We start from the raw sequence: 20,077 nt of genomic DNA on the forward strand, positions 1-20,077 counted from the left end.
CCCCCAAACTGACCAGAAGCTCCCATGAGCAGCAGGACCTGTAAGACACCAGAAATTACCAACGAATAAAAAAAGGAGAACATTCCCTTGTGAGTGTAGGCCAAGGCAAGTGAGTTCGCAGACACCAGTGAGACTGATTAGGGCTCTAGCTTGCTCAGAATTTCTGGCTAGCGTAGAGGGTTCATAGGGAATTGGGAAAGGGCGGGAAGTCTTCCAAGTGCAGAAGGTCTAAGATATATATCCAACAAACACTGGCTTACAGGAACACAGACTCAAACTGAAGAAAATAGAGGATAGGCTCTAAATTGTGCTGGGCAGGGACCCTGGGGAATCCAAAGATTCAAATATTGGGTAGGGAGATGAAGAGCCAGAGACAGATCCCGCAGAGAACTTTAATATTTAAGGGCCACAGAAGTCTAGGTACCACAGCACAGAAGCAGGAAGCCTTCCTGAAATTTAGGCAAAAGACAGAAAATTAACGGTTCCGCAAAAATGCACCTTGTTGAGTATTTCACAGCAATAGCAGAGGAGGGCACCCTTGAGCTGTGGATTCCTTTTCATCAAACGCTTAATGCTGCAGTATAATCTACCTCATTTTAACTTGGAAATCCAAATGACTGTGATTGAATTCCGTACAAAGATATAGAAAGGGAAAAATACCCCTAGGCAAACTGAAAAATCTTTCAAAAGAATCTCATATCTCATTACCTAGAACTCCATAGCCAGTGAAAAAATAGGTTTTTAGACAACTACAAATGAAGGCAACACTTTCCCAACAAGCCTGCACTAAGCAAAAATACCGAAAGGAGTTTTTTAGGAAGAGGGGAAGTGATTCTACATGAAAATGAGAACAAGCAGGCCGGCGCCGCGGCTCACTAGGCTAATCCTCCGCCTTGCGGCGCCGGCACACTGGGTTCTAGTCCCGGTTGGGGCGCCGGATTCTGTCCCGGTTGCCCCTCTTCTAGGCCAGCTCTCTGCTGTGGCCAGGGAGTGCAGTGGAGGATGGCCCAGGTGCTTGGGCCCTGCACCCCATGGGAGACCAGGAAAAGCACCTGGCTCCTGGCTCCTGCCATCGGATCAGCGCGGTGCGCCGGCCGCAGTGCGCCGGCCGCGGCGGCCATTGGAGGGTGAACCAACGGCAAAGGAAGACCTTTCTCTCTGTCTCTCTCTCTCACTGTCCACTCTGCCTGTCAAAAAAAAAAATAAATAAATAAATAAAAAAAAAGAAAATGAGAACAAGCACAGAAAAAGAACACAAGAAATTATCATTATATTGGGAAATACGAATGGATATTGGTGATTCAAAGCAATACTTTCAATGTCTTCTAGAGTCAATACATGAACTAAAAATGCATTTAAAATACACATGAGGGGCTGGTGCTGTGGTATAGCAGGTAAAGCAGCCACCTGCAGAGCCAGCATCCCATATGGGCGCCAGTTTGAGTCCCGGCTGCTGTAGTTCTGAGCCTCGCTCTCTGCTATGGTCTGGGAAAGCAGAAGATGGCCCAAGTGCTTGGGCCCCTGCACCCATGCGGGAGACCCAGAATGGGCTCCTGGCTTTGGATGGGTGCAGCTCCAGCCATTGCAGCCATCTGGGGAGTGTACCAGCGGATGAAAAACCTCTCTCTCCCTGCCTCTGCTCTCTGTAACTCTGCCTTTCAAATCAATAAATAAATCTTAAAAATTAAAATAAAATACACATGAAACAACACTGTAAAAGGCAAGAGGAGAATAAAATGAGCTAAAATGCTTTGAAGTTTTAGTAGTATCATGGAGGTGATAATCAGTTGTATTAGCCTATAAGGATACCTGCTTTGAGATTAATAATGTTTTTTATTCTTTCACTACTTTTCCTTCTATTCTCTTGTTACATGGCATCCTTTCACTATCTTTTTGTGGTTAAGCCACTACTGGGTGTGAGTTCTGCCTCCACTTCCTGTGAAATGCAGACCATCTGAGAGACAGCAGATGACAATTCAAGTGCCAGCATCCCTGGCACCCATGTTGGAAATCCAGATGGAGTTCTGGGCTCCTGGCTTTGGCCTCCCCAACTCTGGCTATTGCAGGCATTTGGGGAATGAACAAGTGGATGGAAGCGGGCACTCTCTCACTCTCTCTTACTTTCCCCTTTCATTTTTTTAATTTTTATTTTATTTATTTATTTTTTTTGACAGGCAGAGTAGACAGTGAGAGAGAGAGACAGAGAGAAAGGTCTTCCTTTTGCCATTGGCTCACCCTCCAATGGCTGCCGCGGTCAGCACGCTGCGGCCGGTGCACCACGCTGATCCGATGGCAGGAGCCAGGTACTTATCCTGGTCTCCCATGGGGTGCAGGGCCCAAGCACTTAGGCCATCCTCCACTGCACTCCCTGGCCACAGCAGAGAGCTGGCCTGGAAGAGGGGCAACTGGGACAGAATCTGGCGCCCCAACCGGGACTAGAACCCGGTGTGCCGGCGCCGCAAGGCGGAGGATTAGCCTAGTGAGCCGCGGCGCCAGCCACCGTCTCCTTTCAAATAAAGTACATAAACATTTTTAAAAAGAGGTCAGTGGAAACAGATTCAGTAATGATAACTACAACTTACCAGACACTTATCCTATGTTTATGCTCAAACACCATTAGCCTCCTAAGTCACAGTGCCGGCCCCAAAATATTCTATTATTTCAATTAGTATTTCATGTCTCACAAGTTACAGGGATGGATCCAGTATTTTAACAGAATATAAAAACTTTTTTTAATAAAGATTTTATTTATTTGAAGGGCAGAGTAACAGAGAGAAGAGAGGGACAGGGAGGGAGGGAGGGAGAGAGAGAGAGAGAGAGAGAGAGAGAGAAAGGTCTTCATCTGCTGGTTTACTCCCCCAGTGGCTGCAAAGGCTGGGTTTGGGGCTGGGCCAGGCCCAAGCCAAGAGCCAGGAGCTGTATCCAGGTCTCCCACATGGGTGCAGGGGCCAAGCACTTGTGCCATCTTTTGGTGCTTTCCCAGGCACGTTAGCAGGGAGTTGGATTGGAAGTAGAGCAGCTGGGACTTGAACTGGCACTCATACGGGATGCTGGCACTTCAGGCAGCTGCTTAATCCCTTAAGCCACAACACTGTACCCAATAAAAACATTTTTTCAAGGCCTGTCATTATTGGTGAAGTATTAAACAGGTATTTTTTGGAATTGACTCAAATTCCAGTTGAATCTTGTGGCTCTTTCAGTATCACTCTCACTTATCTTTAAGAACTAGCTCTGGGGGTCGGCACTGTGGTACAGCCAGTAAAGCTGTCGCCTGCAGTACCAGCATCCCATGTGGGCACCAGTTCAAGTACTGGCTGCTCCATTTCTGATCCAGACATGTGCAGAACTTTAGGGAAAATATTGGGAAATAGTTTTCAGTTTTATGGACAGTATTAAGCAGAATATTATCAAATTGTAAGTTCAGATAATTGCAAAAGTAAGAACACACACTGCTACAAGGAGAATTTTCTAATTCTCACTTAAATTGTTGGATATGCATTCTCTAAGTGGCATTTGAAGATCAGAAATTCCTCTGGTTAAGTAAAAAAAAAAAGTATAATTTACCTGATGAGATTTTCATTCTTTTTTTCCCTTGAAAATGGCATTTTAGCAGAACCATCAAATAATTCCAGAAGCAGTGTGACTGCAGTGTTCATAAGCTGGCGGATGAGTTCCTGAAACATGCAGTCCACCAGCACCAGAAACCTGCGAATTGTTTCCAGCAGGCGCCGGTACTTGGGCATCTTGGAATATGTCGCACCACTCTTCGAGAGACTAGGCTCAAAACACTCTCTGATTTTTTCCTTTTCTGCTACCTACAATTTAACAAGCAATTGAAAGGAACAAGTCACGATTTCATATGTTCATGTTATTAGCCTGTTATTAGCCTGACAAACATATTGGAACTAAACTTTTATCAACAGTTTTCATTAAAACTTGACTTCACACTGACATGGTTTCTTCCCAGAGAAACCTTTTATTTAGAGAATATAAGCTTCATGCATTTCCTAAGTACAACTTCAGGAATACAATGATTCTCATCATACCAGCTCTCCCGCCCACACTCCCACTCCTGCATCTCCTCCCTCTCCCATTTCCAGTACCATTCTCAACTAAGATCCATTTTCAGTTAACTTTATACACACAAGACCAACTCTATACTAAGTAAACAGCTCAACCATTTGCACAAAAAAACTGTTCAACACTCAAGACAGGAATGTTCAGTCAGTGCATCTCAAAGTTAATTTCACTTTTTTTTTTAGAAACTTAAAGAAGCACCCACAAATGACACATCTTTTGTGAGCACTTAGACATAACTATGAGACATAGGGATATCCTCCATTTAATACATTAAAAGAAAGTCAGTCCTCGAGAACAAGTTTTATGATTAATTAAGGAAGCACCCAAGAACAAGCAATGGAATTGGACACTTAAGCATAACACTTATGAGACGTAAGAATATCCTCCACTTAACACACTAAAATGAAATAAATCCTTGAGAACAAGTTTTACTGTTAACTTTCATAATGCAACTCTTTGAGGACAGAAGTCCTGCGTGGGAAGTTAGTGCACAGTGACTCCTGTTGTTAATCTAATAATTGACACTCTTATGTATGACGTCAGTGATCACCAGAGGCTCTTGACATGAGCTGCTAAGGCTATGGAAGCCTTTTGAGCCCACAATCTCCCTCAGTATTTAGACAAGGCCATAAGCAAAGTGGAAGTTCTCTCCTCCCTTTGGAGAAAAGGACATCCTTCTTTGATGGCCCCTGCTTTCTTCTGGGGTTTCACTCAGAGATCCTTCATGTAGGACATTTTTTGCCATAGTGTCTTGGCTTTCCATGCCTGAAATGCTCTCCTGGGCTTTTCAACCAGACCAGAATGCCTTAAGGGCTTACATGGTATTTAAATAGCAGGCAAAAAGAAAATAATTTATGGGTTTCAAAGCCTATGAAGTTTGCTGCCTCACTTAAAAGCAACTTTTTTTTTGACAGGCTGAGTTAGACAGCGAGAGACAAACAAAGAGAAAGGTCTTCCTTTCCGTTGGTTCACCCCCCAAGTGGCCGCTACGGCTGGCGCGCTGCACTGATCCGAAGCCAGGAGCCAGGTGCTTCCTCTTGGTCTCCCATGTGGGTGCAGGGCCCAAGGACCTGGGCCATCCTCCTGGGCCACAGCAGAGAGCTGGACTGGAAGAGGAGCGACCGGGACAGAATCCGGCGCCCCGACTAGGACTAGAACCTGGTATGCCAGCGCCACAGGCAGAGGATTAGCCTATTGAGCCATGGCGCCCGCCACAATGTTTTCTGTTAAGGGACTGTCCTCAAACACAGTGAGTATTAGCAGTAAGCCAGAGCCCATCCAGGGCTGCCTCCCCTATGCCAGGCTGTAGCAACTGGACTTTTGAAACATATATTCTACATAATGTTGAATTAAGAGAAACTCTTATAATCCAATGTTAGAGCATTATTTTTAAATCATTTCATATATTTTAAGATAATTAAGATGATTGAAAAATGACATTTTGACTAAAATTATAGGATTAGTACTACTAGATTCATCTAACATTTCTAAGCTGTGCTCCTGAAAGTAACCCAGAGTTACTTAAAATGGTTCATTGTACACACATAAGTAATTTTTATTTGATAGTCCTTTAGCATTCTAAAAACACTTTCAATCTTCATTTTTTTATTTCTTCATGCTGTTTTAAAATTCCACTGATACTTCAGTAGTCATACTTTTAAGCTTATATTCTACTGTTTTAAAAAAGTAGTCCTGTTAGTGATTTTTAAAAACTTTAGGGAGGGGAATATGGTTATTTTCCTAGAATTTTACCTATGAAATATATGCGAATCTGCTCTTTATAATAACAGAAATTTAAAAAATATTTAAATTGGAGTTTATTTGCTATGGAGCAGGGTTTGGTGGAAAGGTATCTGAGAGAGGGAAGCAGAGGAAGTTGAGCTACAAGCACAGAACTCAAAATTCTGAGACCGATAACAAACCTTATGCCCAACAACCCCACAGAGATCATGGCAAATCCTTGCACCTACAGTGCTGTGATAGTTAACTTTGTGCTAACTTGGCTAGAGGTGGCAGCACTGGATGGATATGAGAACTTACATTAAGTAATACCCAGGGTGTTGGAGAATAGTGCTTCCGTGTGGAAACATGTAGACATTCTTTAGCATATACTTTCTTGTTTGACTTTCACAACTTATCTGCTTATGAGCTAATTTTATGTTATCTTGACTCAGTTTTCAGTCAAATACCATAATTTAGTAAAACTGAATGCTCTAGTGATCATTTTTTGCATATGTTCTCAGTTTTATAATCATATTTATTAATTCTACATATTTCCACGAAGTGAGCAACTTTGGTAGATTCCATTATCAGGATTAGCAATGGCTCTAAAATGTTCTCATATGCAATTGACTTAAATGGAAATTTCTTAACAAATATTTATGATCAGATAGCAGTAGCACTGAGTGGGTAGAGTGACTGAGTGAAACATTTCTATTTCAATGACCTGAGTTTTATTTTGTAAATCATTTATCTATACTGTCCTTGGCCAAACTGTCTCAGAGTCTGCCTGCGTATGTCCGGGCTTCTGGAAGTTGGAGGACTATGAAGATTAAGAAGCAATGGGAGGCTTTCAGATTCTACTTCAAACAGCTGCACTTCATCTTATCAACATGTCAAGTCTCGAAGGCATGGTTACCCAGAATTTATCCAAATTCAATTCAGAGAAATAACTTTTGAACACTCTCTGAGGGAGGCTCAGTCCACCCAATCCTCCAGAGAGCTCACGTGTCTACCTGCATAGCAGGTCCATAACTAGATGATATTGCATCAGTCCCTTATCCAACTGCATTGGTCAATTATACTTCCATGCATCATCATTCCTGCATGCAGGAACTGCATAAAACAGCCCTACGAAACTAGCAACTGCACAGAGGCTGAGAAGGTCGTGAGGATACTGCTCATCATGTTACTGAGTCTTCTTTAGGAAATCCTTAGCTATGTCAGAGTCCATCTAGGTGTGTTTGTCCTGAGCTTTCTTCATGGACACTATGAAGTTTCTCACCAATCACATTTCCCTTTACCTACCAGTTCAAGTTAGATGTTAAGAATCCTGAAGTTGTTCATGCGATACACACACACACACACGCGCGCACACTATATGTATCTTCACTAGTTCTTTTTCTTGCATTTCCACATTGCACCTGGCAAAGCTCTTGTACATGGTAAAGATGTGGCACCAGTTGGTTAGTTAACTACCTTTTCCCTTCTATTTCCCATTTTGGACACCTTTTCCAATGATCCAGCTTAGAGTAATGGCTTTAATCAATACATAGCAACCATAATCTGAGAAAATGTCATTCAAGAATTACCTTTAAGAATGTCCTTTTTAACTCCAAAATTGCTTTATCCCTGACATCTTCAAGTTTATTTAATGCTTGGCTAGCTTGCTGTAATTGTTCTTCGCAAAATTCATCTAGAGAGTATGTTCGAGATGGATCCAGCTAATTAAATGACAGTAAATGTCGAGTGTTAGAAAGTCACAATTCATTCACACAAAATGAGATGAAACATTTTAGTCTTTTTTCATGTCATGAGGAGTATATTTTATACTTCCTTCTTTATATGCTTTATGTTCTTCAAATTTAAACACCAATTGTTAAGTCTTGATAAAAACAAAAACAAGAAAATATTACTTTAAATTATAACTAAGATTTAGCCAAACTAAGAAAAATTCAAGACTTGAGGTATTTCTGAAGTTACCCATTAATCCAGGGAATCCACCAATCACAGGAATTATTTTCACTTCTGAAGTCCCAATTATTTATCAGACTTAAAAACATGAACATGAAATACAGGATAAGAAGGTTAAAACTAAGTAACCCAGATAAGGCAGACTTTTCAGAATTTATTCAGAATCCAGCAAAGAGAAATCTGCACACCTCGACCCTAACCTTGCTTCCTGGTCTTTACTACCTCATTGTCCACCTACACTGGGGTCTCCTCCTCCTTGTTCTATTACACAAGTGTCCACCTTCTGATTCCTGAGCCCAGCTCAGTTCTCCTGGCTATGGACCTCTGCTCTTCCTTGTAGCCTGGCTTCTCACAGTCTTGGTAACTCCCATTCTCGCAGATCGTCCTCCCTACAACTCCTACTGGGAGAGCCTCTGCCTCTGCCCCGTGTGGAGTTTTGTAGCCTACTGTCTCATTCTTTTATTGGCCTGACATTCATACAAAGCCCGTTTTCACAACAAATATGTCCTGAATGCATTACATTTATTCCAAGGATTGCTTTTTAATTGCAATACCCCCACTCCTCAGGTTATGCTAGTCGAGTACTGGCTAGTTCATAATAAGAAACATGCTCTAACTTTATATCATGCTAATCTGTATTTCCTCTGACTTTTCTGTAACATGGCTGTTTTACAAGTGTTTTTTTTTTTTTTTTGGGGGGGTGCAGTGTAGGAAACATTGTTTGTCTTACATGTTGCTAAGTGGTTGACTAGAATAATTATCAAAGCAAAGGGACCACCTCTACAGTTATTTTTATACACAAAGAATTGTCTCTTCCAATAAACTGTAAGCAGCACAGCTTTGCTTTTGTACTTTGTATTCATCTCCTTTGCATGGCACTTTGAAAACGGTAAATAACAAATACTTAGCTTATTTTCTTGAAAAGTTTATTCTTTCTCTTGATACTCTGGGGGAAAAGCTGACCTGGCCTAAGTGCTCCAGGAAGGAGCCCCAGTGTTCCTTTTGTGCCATCATTAGCATTGCCACTCATTAGCATCTTATTGTCTTTTGCATCCAAAGTCTCATCTGCTTCCCACTGTTCATTAAGTTCACCGATAAGTTCTTTTACTCATTCATAAATTAGTAGTATAGCTGTTCAATTTGTTTCCTTCTACATGAGAGCCATCACAGAAATATGTGTCTGGGGGTGGGCACTTAGCCTAGAAGTTAAGATGCTGGTTAAGACATTTGTGTACAACATCAGAGTACCTTGATTCAACTTTTTGCTTTGGCTCCTGATTCCAGCTTCCTGCTAATGGAGACCCTGGAAAGCAGCAGTAATGGATCAAGTAACTGGGTTACTGTCACCCAGATAGGAGACTGAGATTGAGTTCTCAGCTTCCAGTATTGGCCCCAGACCACCCCTGGCCATCACAGGGATTTGGGGAGTGAACCAGAAAATGACAGCATGCTCTCCTTCTCTCAAATACATGAGTAGCACTTGAAAAAATAATCTTTTGTTTTAGATATCTTCTACTTAAATTGTTTTTTAAATTTTAACTTAAATTGAATTTAATCCTTTTGAAACATTAATAAATATAACTACACAAAATATACTCCATCTATAGTGATTAATATTTCATTAATTTTATTTACTCATCCAATCAAAGGATATTTATTGAGTACCAACACATAACTAATTCTAAAAATAAGGTGTTATGTCAGTGTGTTGCTGTTCGGATTTTTCCAGATGATGATTCTTCTTGACTTCATACTACTCAAGAGAGTGGTAAAGCAATAGTCAAAAGCCAACTCCAAGTATTTTCTCTGACTGCTTCAATTTCATTAATGCCAACTCTCATTGGTGCTTTTGCAGGGATGATTCCGAGTAATTTAATTTTTGACAGGGACTATAATCTGTTCATTGATAATGAGCTGTAGTTTTTCTTTCTTTTTTATTTTTATTTTTTTGACAGGCAGAGTGGACAGTGAGAGAGAGAGACAGAGAGAAAGGTCTTCCTTTTGCCGTTGGTTCACCCTCCAATGGCCGCCATGGCCAGCGCACTGCGCTGATCCGAAGGTAGGAGTCAGGTGCTTCTCCTGGTCTCCCATGGGGTGCAGGGCCCAAGCACTTGGGCCATCCTCCACTGCCTTCCTGGGCCACAGCAGAGAGCTGGCCTGGAAGAGGGGCAACCGAGACAGAATCTGGAGCCCTGACCAGGACTAGAACCCAGTGTGCTGGCACCGCAGGCAGAGGATTAGCCTATTGAGCCACGGTGCCAGCCATGATAATTTCTTGATATGCTGCATTGAATGAGGGATACTTGGTAACTATTAATTATGTACTAGAGATAATTATTTATAAATAATACTGCATAGCCAGAGACAACTTGAAAATGAGGGGTTAAGTATAAGTATAGGTTAAGTATAAGTACACAATTCTTTATAAGGAATACTGTTAACTATTAAAAATGACTACCAAAGAAATCCCATTTTTATACATCAGTCATCCATCGAGATGGCTTATTTATACATCTAGAAATCTCTGTTCCTTTTATTCAGAACTCTATTTGTTCTTCCTTATTTCATATACTAATATTAGCTTATAGTATTACATTTTTAACATTCTTTAAAAATTTTTGAGAGGGAGAGAACACTTCCACCTGCTGGTTCACTTCCTAAATGCCCACACTGCTCAGGGCTGGGCCTGGCCAAAGCAGAAAACCAGGAATGTAAGCCACGTCTCCTATGTAGGTAGCTGGAATCTGGTAACTTCGATCGTCATGACTGCTACCTTTGAGGGTCTGCATTAGCAGGAAGCTGGAGTCTGGAGCCAGAGCTGCGAATTGAACCCAGCTACTCTGAAATGAGATGTGAGCATCTTAACTACTAGGCTAAATGCTCCCCCAAATATCGTGAACATTGGTAATCTGAAAATCCAGAATAAAAAGTGCTCCAAAATCCATTTTTGATTTTTAGATTAGAGATGCTAAACTGTTAAAGTCTAAGCAAATTTTCTAAAATCTCAAAAAACACACAAAATATCTCTGAAACTCAAAACACCTCTTGCTTACCCCCATATAGTTATACGCACCTTTACAAGACATATGGCAGATGGATTTCCTTCATGCTTATTATCTTTGATATTAATCACATCCTCACAAATTCCTCTTATATGAAGTAAACAGGCTTGAAATAATTCATCAGCCCAAAAAAGATGATGGTTCAAAAACAACCTGAATGTTTAAAGAGTTCCGCAGATTTACCTCTCATTTAGAATTAAATGAACTCAGAGTTTATTATTATCATTCAGTTCATATGCCTGGTATTAAAGGTATCACATCTGCATTTTAAGTGATAATGATTAGTAGGCATTAGGAGTTGCATTTGGCTGAAAATGTTTTAGTCAAGATTTAAATGTGTTAGGAAGGGGAAACAAGATACTCTTTGGCCACTTACTAATAGATTTGAATTATCAAATAGGTTTACATACACAGAACCATATATTTTAGTAAACTTATTAAGTCTAAACAAATTTCCTCAATTTACTTTTCTCCCAATTACAGGGGAAAAAATTAACTGGATTAGGGACCATTTGGAGAGAGGTCACATTTTCAAACTACCCATATCCTAAAAGTAGAGAAGGTGATGGGTTGTTTTCCCTGTCCTTTTCCACTGGTTTTATTGTCACAAAGGTAGATTGATCACCTCTATCAACACTGAAAATAGAATAGAGCTGAAGGGGAAGAAAGCCAGGTGGAAGAGATGAGACTCCTTACAACTGGGTCAAGGAGCCTTTTCTGTGAAACACACTGAGGAGAACAGGCAGCCTCTGCCCTTCGTGATGCTTGGCGGCTGACTGGGTTTTAATCAGAGGAGGACGGGCCATGCACTTGGGCCCCTGCACCCACGTGGGAGACCCAGGAGACGTCCTGGCTTCAGACTAGCCCAGCTCTGTCTGTTGTGGTGATTCGGGGAGTGAACAAGCAGATGGAAGGCCTCGCTCTCTCTGCAACACTACCTTTCAAATAGATAAGTAAATCTTTAAAAAATATCATAAACTATCTCTTCCCTATCTTTCCATTTTACAGATGAAAGATTTATATATCATGAAGCTAGTGAAGCTTAAATTTCACAGACATTTCCATATATAGGGTTCAAACTGCATTCATTCTCAGCCTTAAAGCACACCCCAAGTCCCCACATGGACAAGGAAGCAAACCTTACCTATGTAAGCTTACTGACCATAGCATCTAGTTCATCATCCTCAGCTGCGAGTCCACCTAACCTTGAACTACCTCTTCCAATCCTGCCTAACCACAGAACTCAAACAGTGGTACCATCTGGTCAAGAAACACACCCTGCAGCATGGCCTGATCAGAGGGAATTGTGTTTGGTCATCAGCCCTGCCTGACTGCGAAGCCAGGCCAAATGCTCCACCCTAGCTCAGAAAAAAAGTGACTGTGTTGCCATCTAGAGAACTCAAACTCTGCTTGACAGGAGTCATTACCAGCTGGCCCATCCAGAATCACAGGCTAAACTCAATAAAGCAGGTCTATCCCTTCAAAAGAACACCTGTAAAAGCCAGAAAAATTGGCTGTCTCCTCAAAGGCATAGACTCCAGTGCAAGGACACAGATTACAGAGACTCAGAAAATCACTACACTTCTAAAGCAAACTAACAAACCTCCAACAATGGCCCCTAAATTAATGGAGACCTGTGAAATGACTGACAAAAATTTCAGAATAATCTAAGGAGTTCAGTGAACTAAAAGAATACATGGATAAAAAACTGAACAGAATTTGGACATACATGAACAAAATGAGAAGTTTGATAAACATTTTAAAAACCCAGAGAGAAATCCTAGAGATGAAAAAATACAATGACTGATATGAATAATTTAATAGAAAATTTCAATGGAAGGCTTTCTATCAAGCTGAAGAAACAGGTCAAAGACTAAACATCTGAAATTAAACAGAGAAACAACACTACCTGAGTTATCTTAAATGAAAACAATCAATCCCAAAGATTGTATTTTCTATGATTCCTCTTATATAGAACATATTTTTTCGAAAACCACTTCATTATGATCTTAGTGGCATACAAAAATATATAAATATTTATTATATACCACCAGATGCATCTGGAGGTAAGTACATATATCTCAATCTCCATAACCTATGCTATGCAAATATCTATTACCTCCAAAAATATCCTCTAATTCTCATTATTATTATTTATGATACCATTCTTGAAAAGACAAAATTATAGAAAGGGGAAGATACTAGTGATTGCCACAGGTTAAGGAGAGAGTAGGAGTAGGAAGGAGCCAGTGGGGATACAGCAATCAAAAGATAACATGAGGGATCCTGTGATGAGACATGCTCTGTATCTTGATTCTATCAAGGTTAATGTCCTAGTTACTGCAATATTTTTATTTTTTTGCAAGATATTACCATCTTGGGGGAAAACAGGCAAAAGGTACATGGGAGCTTTCTGTATGATTTCTTACAACTGCATCTTGAGCCACAATTATCTCAGAATAAAACGTTTAGTGAAAACAACAACAAAAAAAGACACTTGACTGCTAGAGATCCTATGAAACAGGACTGAATGTCATAGAATGCTTAATCTTTCCTCTTCTTAGAAGCAAAAACAAAAACTAGATAAAGTGACCAAGAGTATTCACCGAAGTTCTTCATAGCTCTGTGGTCACAGAAGTATACTAGGAAATACAGCAAGTGCTTAACTGTCTTTAAGAATTGAGGTGGGTTAGATTTACTCATAGAGGCAGTGCAGTATGATTTTCTAATCACTGGTTGAAAACTCATTGTATATACTTTCATTCTACACTTTTAAAATACTGTTTTGAAATTTTTATAAGCATGTTGCATATCAAGACTTACTCGCTAGGAGGGCTCCAAGATGGCGGAATAGGGAGGGAGCTCCCTGATAGTCCAGAAGAAGATAGTTTAATAAAAGTGGAGATAGTGAAGTCTCAGGGAAGAGTTAGGGGAAAAACCGCAGAGGGAACTCTTCCAGAAGTAGAGGGACGTGGTGGATCCATGTGGAGGACACGGGCACCCATAGCTCAGGAGCCCAGCTGCCAAGAATCTTCTCCCCCACACCAGCGCTGGAAACAGAGGTGAGGTGAAACCACAGTAGCCCAAGACACTGGTGGAAAAGCGGCAGGAAGAGCCTAGAGGGAACGAGGCTTGAAGCTCCGTGGGGGAAAGTATACCAGCCTAACTAGAGAAAAGAAAAAAAATGGGATGGTAAGGACACAATTCTCTCTCTCTAGTCACCTTACAAAGGGGAGTGAGACAATAGAGCAGGTGCTATTTTGGACATATGTAACAGCTGCGCCAGCTCGGGGCTGTACCTGCTCTCAGCCAAACAGAAAAACTTTGACTCTGGTTGGGAGTAATAACAGGAGACTAAGACCTAGTGAATGTGTGGAGCTTATGAACCAGGACTGTGATAAAAAAAAAATTAAGGGTGTGTGGGAGAACTCATGGTGTGGCTGAGACGTGAGTAGTCTTGGTGGGAGACGCCACAAACTCAGTAGCCTTGGCCACCTGGTGAGAGACATTGTAGTGGAATCTGAGCTTACACTGAGGACTGCACAGATCCTTTGTGTGGTCCCTGGGACAGAGCAGACTATACCCACTGGGGCTAGCACTCAGGCACTGATTGCCATCAAGGAGAAGAGAATCCCCAATAAACATGACCAAAAGACATCCTTACCATGACACATTGTAATCAAACTCACAAGTGAAACATAAAGAAAATATCCTAAAATGTGCAAGAGAGAAATGTCAGATTACTCTCAGAGGATCTCCAATTAGACTCACAGCAGACTTCTCATCAGAAACCCTACAGGCTAGGAGGGAATGGCGAGACATAGCACAGGTGATAAGAGAGAAAAACTGCCACACCCAGAAACACGGCCATCAGTACCAAAGAAGGTAAAGGAAGAAATCTCCCAGTAAAAGATCACAGGAAGTTCAAAGCATATATTATAAATATCTTTGGAAAAATGACAGAGCAAAGTCACTACTTATCAATAGTCACATTGAATGTAAATGGCCTCAACTCTCCAGTTAAAAGACACAGACAGACTGAATGGATTAAAAAACAAAACCTATCTATTTGCTGCTTATAAAAAACACATCTTTCCAACAAAGATGCATGCAGACTGAAAGTAAAAGGTTGGAAAAAGATATTACATGCCAACAGAAACCAAAAAAGAGCTGGCATAGCCATCTTAATATCAGACAAACTTTAACACAAAACCTGCTAAGAGAGACAAAGAGGGGCACTATATAATTATTAAGGGATCAATTCAACAGGAAGATGTAACTCTTATAAATGTATATGCACCTAATTACAGGGAACCGGTTTATTTAAAAGATATGTTAAGGAACTTAAAGGGAGACTTAGACTTTAAGACAATAGTATTGGAGGACTTCAATAATCCACTTTCAGCAATAGGCAGATCAATAGGACAGAAGATCAATAACGAAACAGCAGATTTAATCAACACTATAGCCCAAATGGATCTAACAGATATCTACAGAACGTTTCATCCTATACCTAAAGAATACACATTCTTCTCAGCAGTACATGGGACCTATTCTGGGATTGACCACATACTAGGCCATAAAGCAAGTCTCAGCAAATTCAAAAGCATTAAAAAAATCATATCAAGCATCTTCTCAGACCACCATGGAATAAAGCTGGAAATTAGAAACCCAGTAATCCGCCGGCGCCGCGGCTCACTAGGCTAATCCTCCGCCTAGCGGCGCCGGCACACCGGGTTCTAGTCCCGGTCGGGGCGCCGGATTCTGTCCCGGTTGCCCCTCTTCCAGGCCAGCCCTCTGCTGTGGCCAGGGAGTGCAGTGGAGGATGGCCCAGGTGCTTGGGCCCTGCACCCCATGGGAGACCAGGAAAAGCACCTGGCTCCTGGCTCCTGCCATCGGATCAGCGCGGTGCGCCGGCCGCATCGCGCCGGCCGCGGCGGCCATTGGAGGGTGAACCAACGGCAAAGGAAGACCTTTCTCTCTGTCTCTCTCTCTCACTGTCCACTCTGCCTGTCAAAAAAAAAAAAAAAAAAGAAACCCAGTAATCCCTAGAGCATACGCAAACACATGGAGACTGAACAACAAGCTCCTGAATGAACAATGGGTCATAGAAGAAATCAAAAGAGAAATCAAAAAACTTTCTGGAAGTAAATGAGGATAACAACACAACATATCAAAACTTATGGGATACAGCAAAAGCAGTGTTAAGAGGAAAGTTTATAGCAATAGGTGTCTACATCAAGAAATTTGAAGGGCATCAAATAAATGAGCTATCAATGCATCAAATAAATGAGCTATCAATGCAGCTCAAGGATCTAGAAAAACTACAGCAAACCAGACTCAAACTAGTAGAAGAGAAATAATTAAATTAGAGAAGAAATCAACAGAATTGAACCCCCCCCCCCAAAAAAAAAAACATTACAAAAGATCAGCAAAATGAAGAGCTGGTTTTTTGAAAAAATAAACAGAATTAACACACCATTGGCCCAACTAACTAAAAAAAAGAAAAGACCCAAATCAATAAATTTAGAGATGAAAAAGGGAATGTAACAGCAGACACCACAGAAATAAAAAGAATCATCAGAAATTACTACAAAGAGTTGCATGCCAGCAAACAGGTTATCTACCAGAAATGGACAGATTCTTGGACACATACAACCTACCTAAATTGAACCATGAAGACATAGAAAACCTAAACAGACTCATAACTGAGACAGAAATTGAATCAGCAATAAAGTCCCTCCCAACAAAGAAAAGCCCAGGACCAGATGGATTCACTGCTGAATTCTACCAGACATTTAAAGAAGAACTAACTCCAATTCTTCTCAAACTATTCAGAACAACTGAAAAAGAGGGAATCCTCCTAAATTCTATGAAGATGCAGCAGAGAAAGAGAATTATAGACCAATTTCCCTGATGAACATAGATGCAAAAATCCTCAATAAAATTCTCGCCAATAGAATGCAACACATCAGAAAGATCATCCACCCAGACCAAGTGGGATTTATCCCTGGTATGCAGGGATGGTTCAATGATCACAAATCAAACAATGTGATACACTACATTAACAAACTTCAGAAGAAAAACCATATGATTATCTCAATAGATGCAGAGAAAACATTCGCTAAAATACAGCACCCTTTCATGATGAAAAATCTAAGCAAATTGGGTATAGAAGGAACATTCCTCAATACAATCAAAGCAATCTATGAAAAACCCACAGCCAGTATCCTATTGAATGGGGAAAAATTGGAAGCATTTCCACTGAGATCTGGTACCAGACAGGGATGCCCACTCTCACATTTGCTATTCAATATAGTACTGGAAATTTTAGCCAGAGCCTTTAGGCAAGAAAAAGAAATTAAAGGGATACAAATTGGGAAGGGAGAAGTCAAATTATCCCTCTTTGCAGATGATATGACTCTTTATTTAGGGGATCCAAAGAACTCTACTAAGAGACTATAGGAACTCATAGAAGAGTTTGGCAAAGTGCAGGATATATAATCAATGCACAAAAATCAACAGCCTTTGTATACACAGACAATTCCTTGGCTGAGAAAGAACTGCTAAGATCAATCCCATTCACAATAGCTACAAAAACATTCAAATTCCTTGGAATAAACTTAACCAAGGATGTTAAATATCTCTATGATGAGAATTATAAAATCTTAAAGAATAGGATACAAAAAGGACAGTCTATTCAACAAATGGTGCTGGGAAAATTGGATTTCCACGTGCAGAAGCATGAAGCAAGACCATTACCTTACACGATCCACTCAATATGGATTAAAGATCTAAATCTATGACCTGACACCATTAAATTATCAGAGAACATCAGAGAAACCCTGCAAGATATAGGCACAGGCAAAGACTTCTTGGAAAAGACCCCAGAGGCATAGGCAGGCAAAGCCAAAATTAACAACTGGGATTACATCAAATTGGGAAGTTTCTATACTACAAAAGAAACAGTCAGGAAAGTGAAGAGGCAACCAACAGAATGGGAAAAAATATTTGCAAACTATGCAACTGATAAAGGATTAGTAACCATAATCTACAAAGAGATCAAGAAACTCCACAAAAACAAAACAAACAACCCACTTAAGAGATGGGCCAAGGACTTAAATAGACACTTTTTTTTTTTGGCAGGCAGAGTTAGACAGTGAGAGAGATACAGAGAGAAAGGTCTTCTTTTTTCCATTGGTTCACCCCGCCAAGTGGCTGCTACAGCCAGCGTGTTGCGGCCTGTGCGCTGCGCCAATCCGAAGCCAGGAGCCAGATGCTTCCTCCTGGTCTCCCATGCGATTGCAGGGCCCAAGGACCTGGGCCATCCTCCACTGCACTCCCGGGCCACAGCAGAGAACTGGACTGGAAGAGGAGCAACCAGGACAGAATCCAGCACCCCAACTGGGACTAGAAACTGGGGTGCTGGCGCTGCAGGCAGTGGATTAGTCTAGTGAGCTGCAGTGCCGGCCGACATTTTTCAAAAGAGGAAATCCAAATGGCCAACAGACACATGAAAAAATGTTCAAGATCACTAGCAATCAATGAAATGCAAATCAAAACCACAATGAGGTTTCACCTCACCCCGGTTAGAATGGCCCACATTCAGAAATCTACCAACAACAGATACTGGTGAGGATGTGGGTAAAAAGGGACACTAACCCACTGTTGGTGGGAATACAAACTGGTAAAGCCACTATGGAAGTCAGTTTGGAGATTCTTTAGAAACCTGAATATAACCCTACCGTTCGACCCAGCCATCCCACTCCTTGGAATTTACCCAAAGGAAATTAAATTGGCAAATAAAAGAGCTGTCTGCACTTCAGTGTTTATTGCAGCTCAATTCACTATAGCTAAGACATGAAATCAACCTAAATGCCCATCAACAGAAGACTGGATAAAGAAATTATGGGATATGTACTCCATAGAATTTTATACAGCAGTAGAAAAAATGAAATCTGGTCATTTGCAACAAAATGGAGGAATCTGGAAAACATCACGCTGAGTGAAATAAGCCAGTCCAAAGGGACAAATATCGTATGTGCTCTCTGATCGGTGAAAACTGAGCACCTAAAAGGAAACCTGTTGAAGTGAAATGGACACTATGAGAAACAATGACTTGATCAGCTCTTGTCCTGACCGTCGAGGAACAACTTACTATTTTATTCCTTTCAGTATTTTTTGTTCTAGTTAATACCATTGGTTGAACTCTTTAACACACAATTATTCTTAGTTGTTTAAATTTAACTGAAAAGTGATCCCTCTTAAATGTAAGAGTGGGACTAAGAGAAGGAGGAGATGTTAAGTTCGGCACATGCTCAATCAGACTTACCCCTAATGATAGAGTTAGAAACGTAACAGGGCATTCCAATTCAATCCCATCAAGGTGGCATGTACCATAGCCATCTCACTAGTCCAAGTGATCAGTTTCAGTTCATAACTGATCATAATGATAGGATTAAGTGTTAAAGGGTTCACATCAACAAGACTAATGTCTGCTAATACTAACTGATAGAATTAAAAAGCAGAGAACACTCCAACATGGGAAGCAGGATACAGAGCAGACTCATAGAATGGCAGTTGTCCTAAACTGCACTCTGGCCTCAGAATCAGCCCTTAACGCATTCGGATCTGGCGAAAAAGCCCATGAGAGTATTTCAGGCATGGAAAGCCAAGACACTGTGGCAAACAAACAAACAAACAAACAAAACAAAAAAACCTAAATGAAAGATGTCTGTGAGTGAGATCCCAGCGGAAAGAACGGGCCATCAAAGAAGGAGGTACCTTTCTCTGAAGGGAGGAGAGAACTTCCATTTTGACTTGGCCTTGTCTAAATAAGATTGGAGTTGGCAAACTCAAGAGGCTTCCATAGCCTTGGCAGCTCATGACAAGAGCCTCGGGTGATTACTGACATCATACATAAGAGTGTCAATTGTTAAATTAACAACAGGAGTCACTGTGCACTTACTCCCCATGTAGGATCTCCATCCTTAATGTGTTGACTATCTGAATTAATGGTATAACTGGTACTCAAACAGTACTTTATACTTTGTGTTTCTGTGTGGGTGCAAACTTAGTATATACTAAATTGATCTTCTGTATATAAAGATAATTGAAAATGAATCTTGATGAAGAATGGGATGGGAGAGGGTGTGGGAGATGGGATGGTGGTGGGTGGGAGGGTGGTTATGGGGGGGAAAAAGCTACTATAATCCAAAAGTTGTACTTTGGAAATTTATATT

General features: G+C 40.9%; 1 protein-coding gene across 1 annotated transcript in view; it reads right to left on the minus strand.

Annotated features, from left to right (window-relative positions):
* The window catches only part of DNAH14 (dynein axonemal heavy chain 14), a 321,439-nt gene that overhangs the window by 270,735 nt on the left and 30,627 nt on the right, over positions 1–20,077 (minus strand). Inside the window, exons 9-11 of the mRNA XM_089311474.1 lie at positions 10,847–10,988; positions 7,392–7,523; positions 3,565–3,815 (exon numbers count right to left, since the gene is read on the minus strand). Of these exons, the coding sequence (XP_089167600.1) occupies positions 3,565–3,815; positions 7,392–7,523; positions 10,847–10,988 (525 nt within the window). The remainder of the gene's footprint in view (positions 1–3,564; positions 3,816–7,391; positions 7,524–10,846; positions 10,989–20,077) is intronic.

This window comes from Oryctolagus cuniculus, chromosome 13 (assembly GCF_051225735.1).
Source record: "Oryctolagus cuniculus isolate XC-2025 breed Fujian yellow rabbit chromosome 13, ASM5122573v1, whole genome shotgun sequence".
NCBI lineage: Eukaryota > Metazoa > Chordata > Mammalia > Lagomorpha > Leporidae > Oryctolagus > Oryctolagus cuniculus.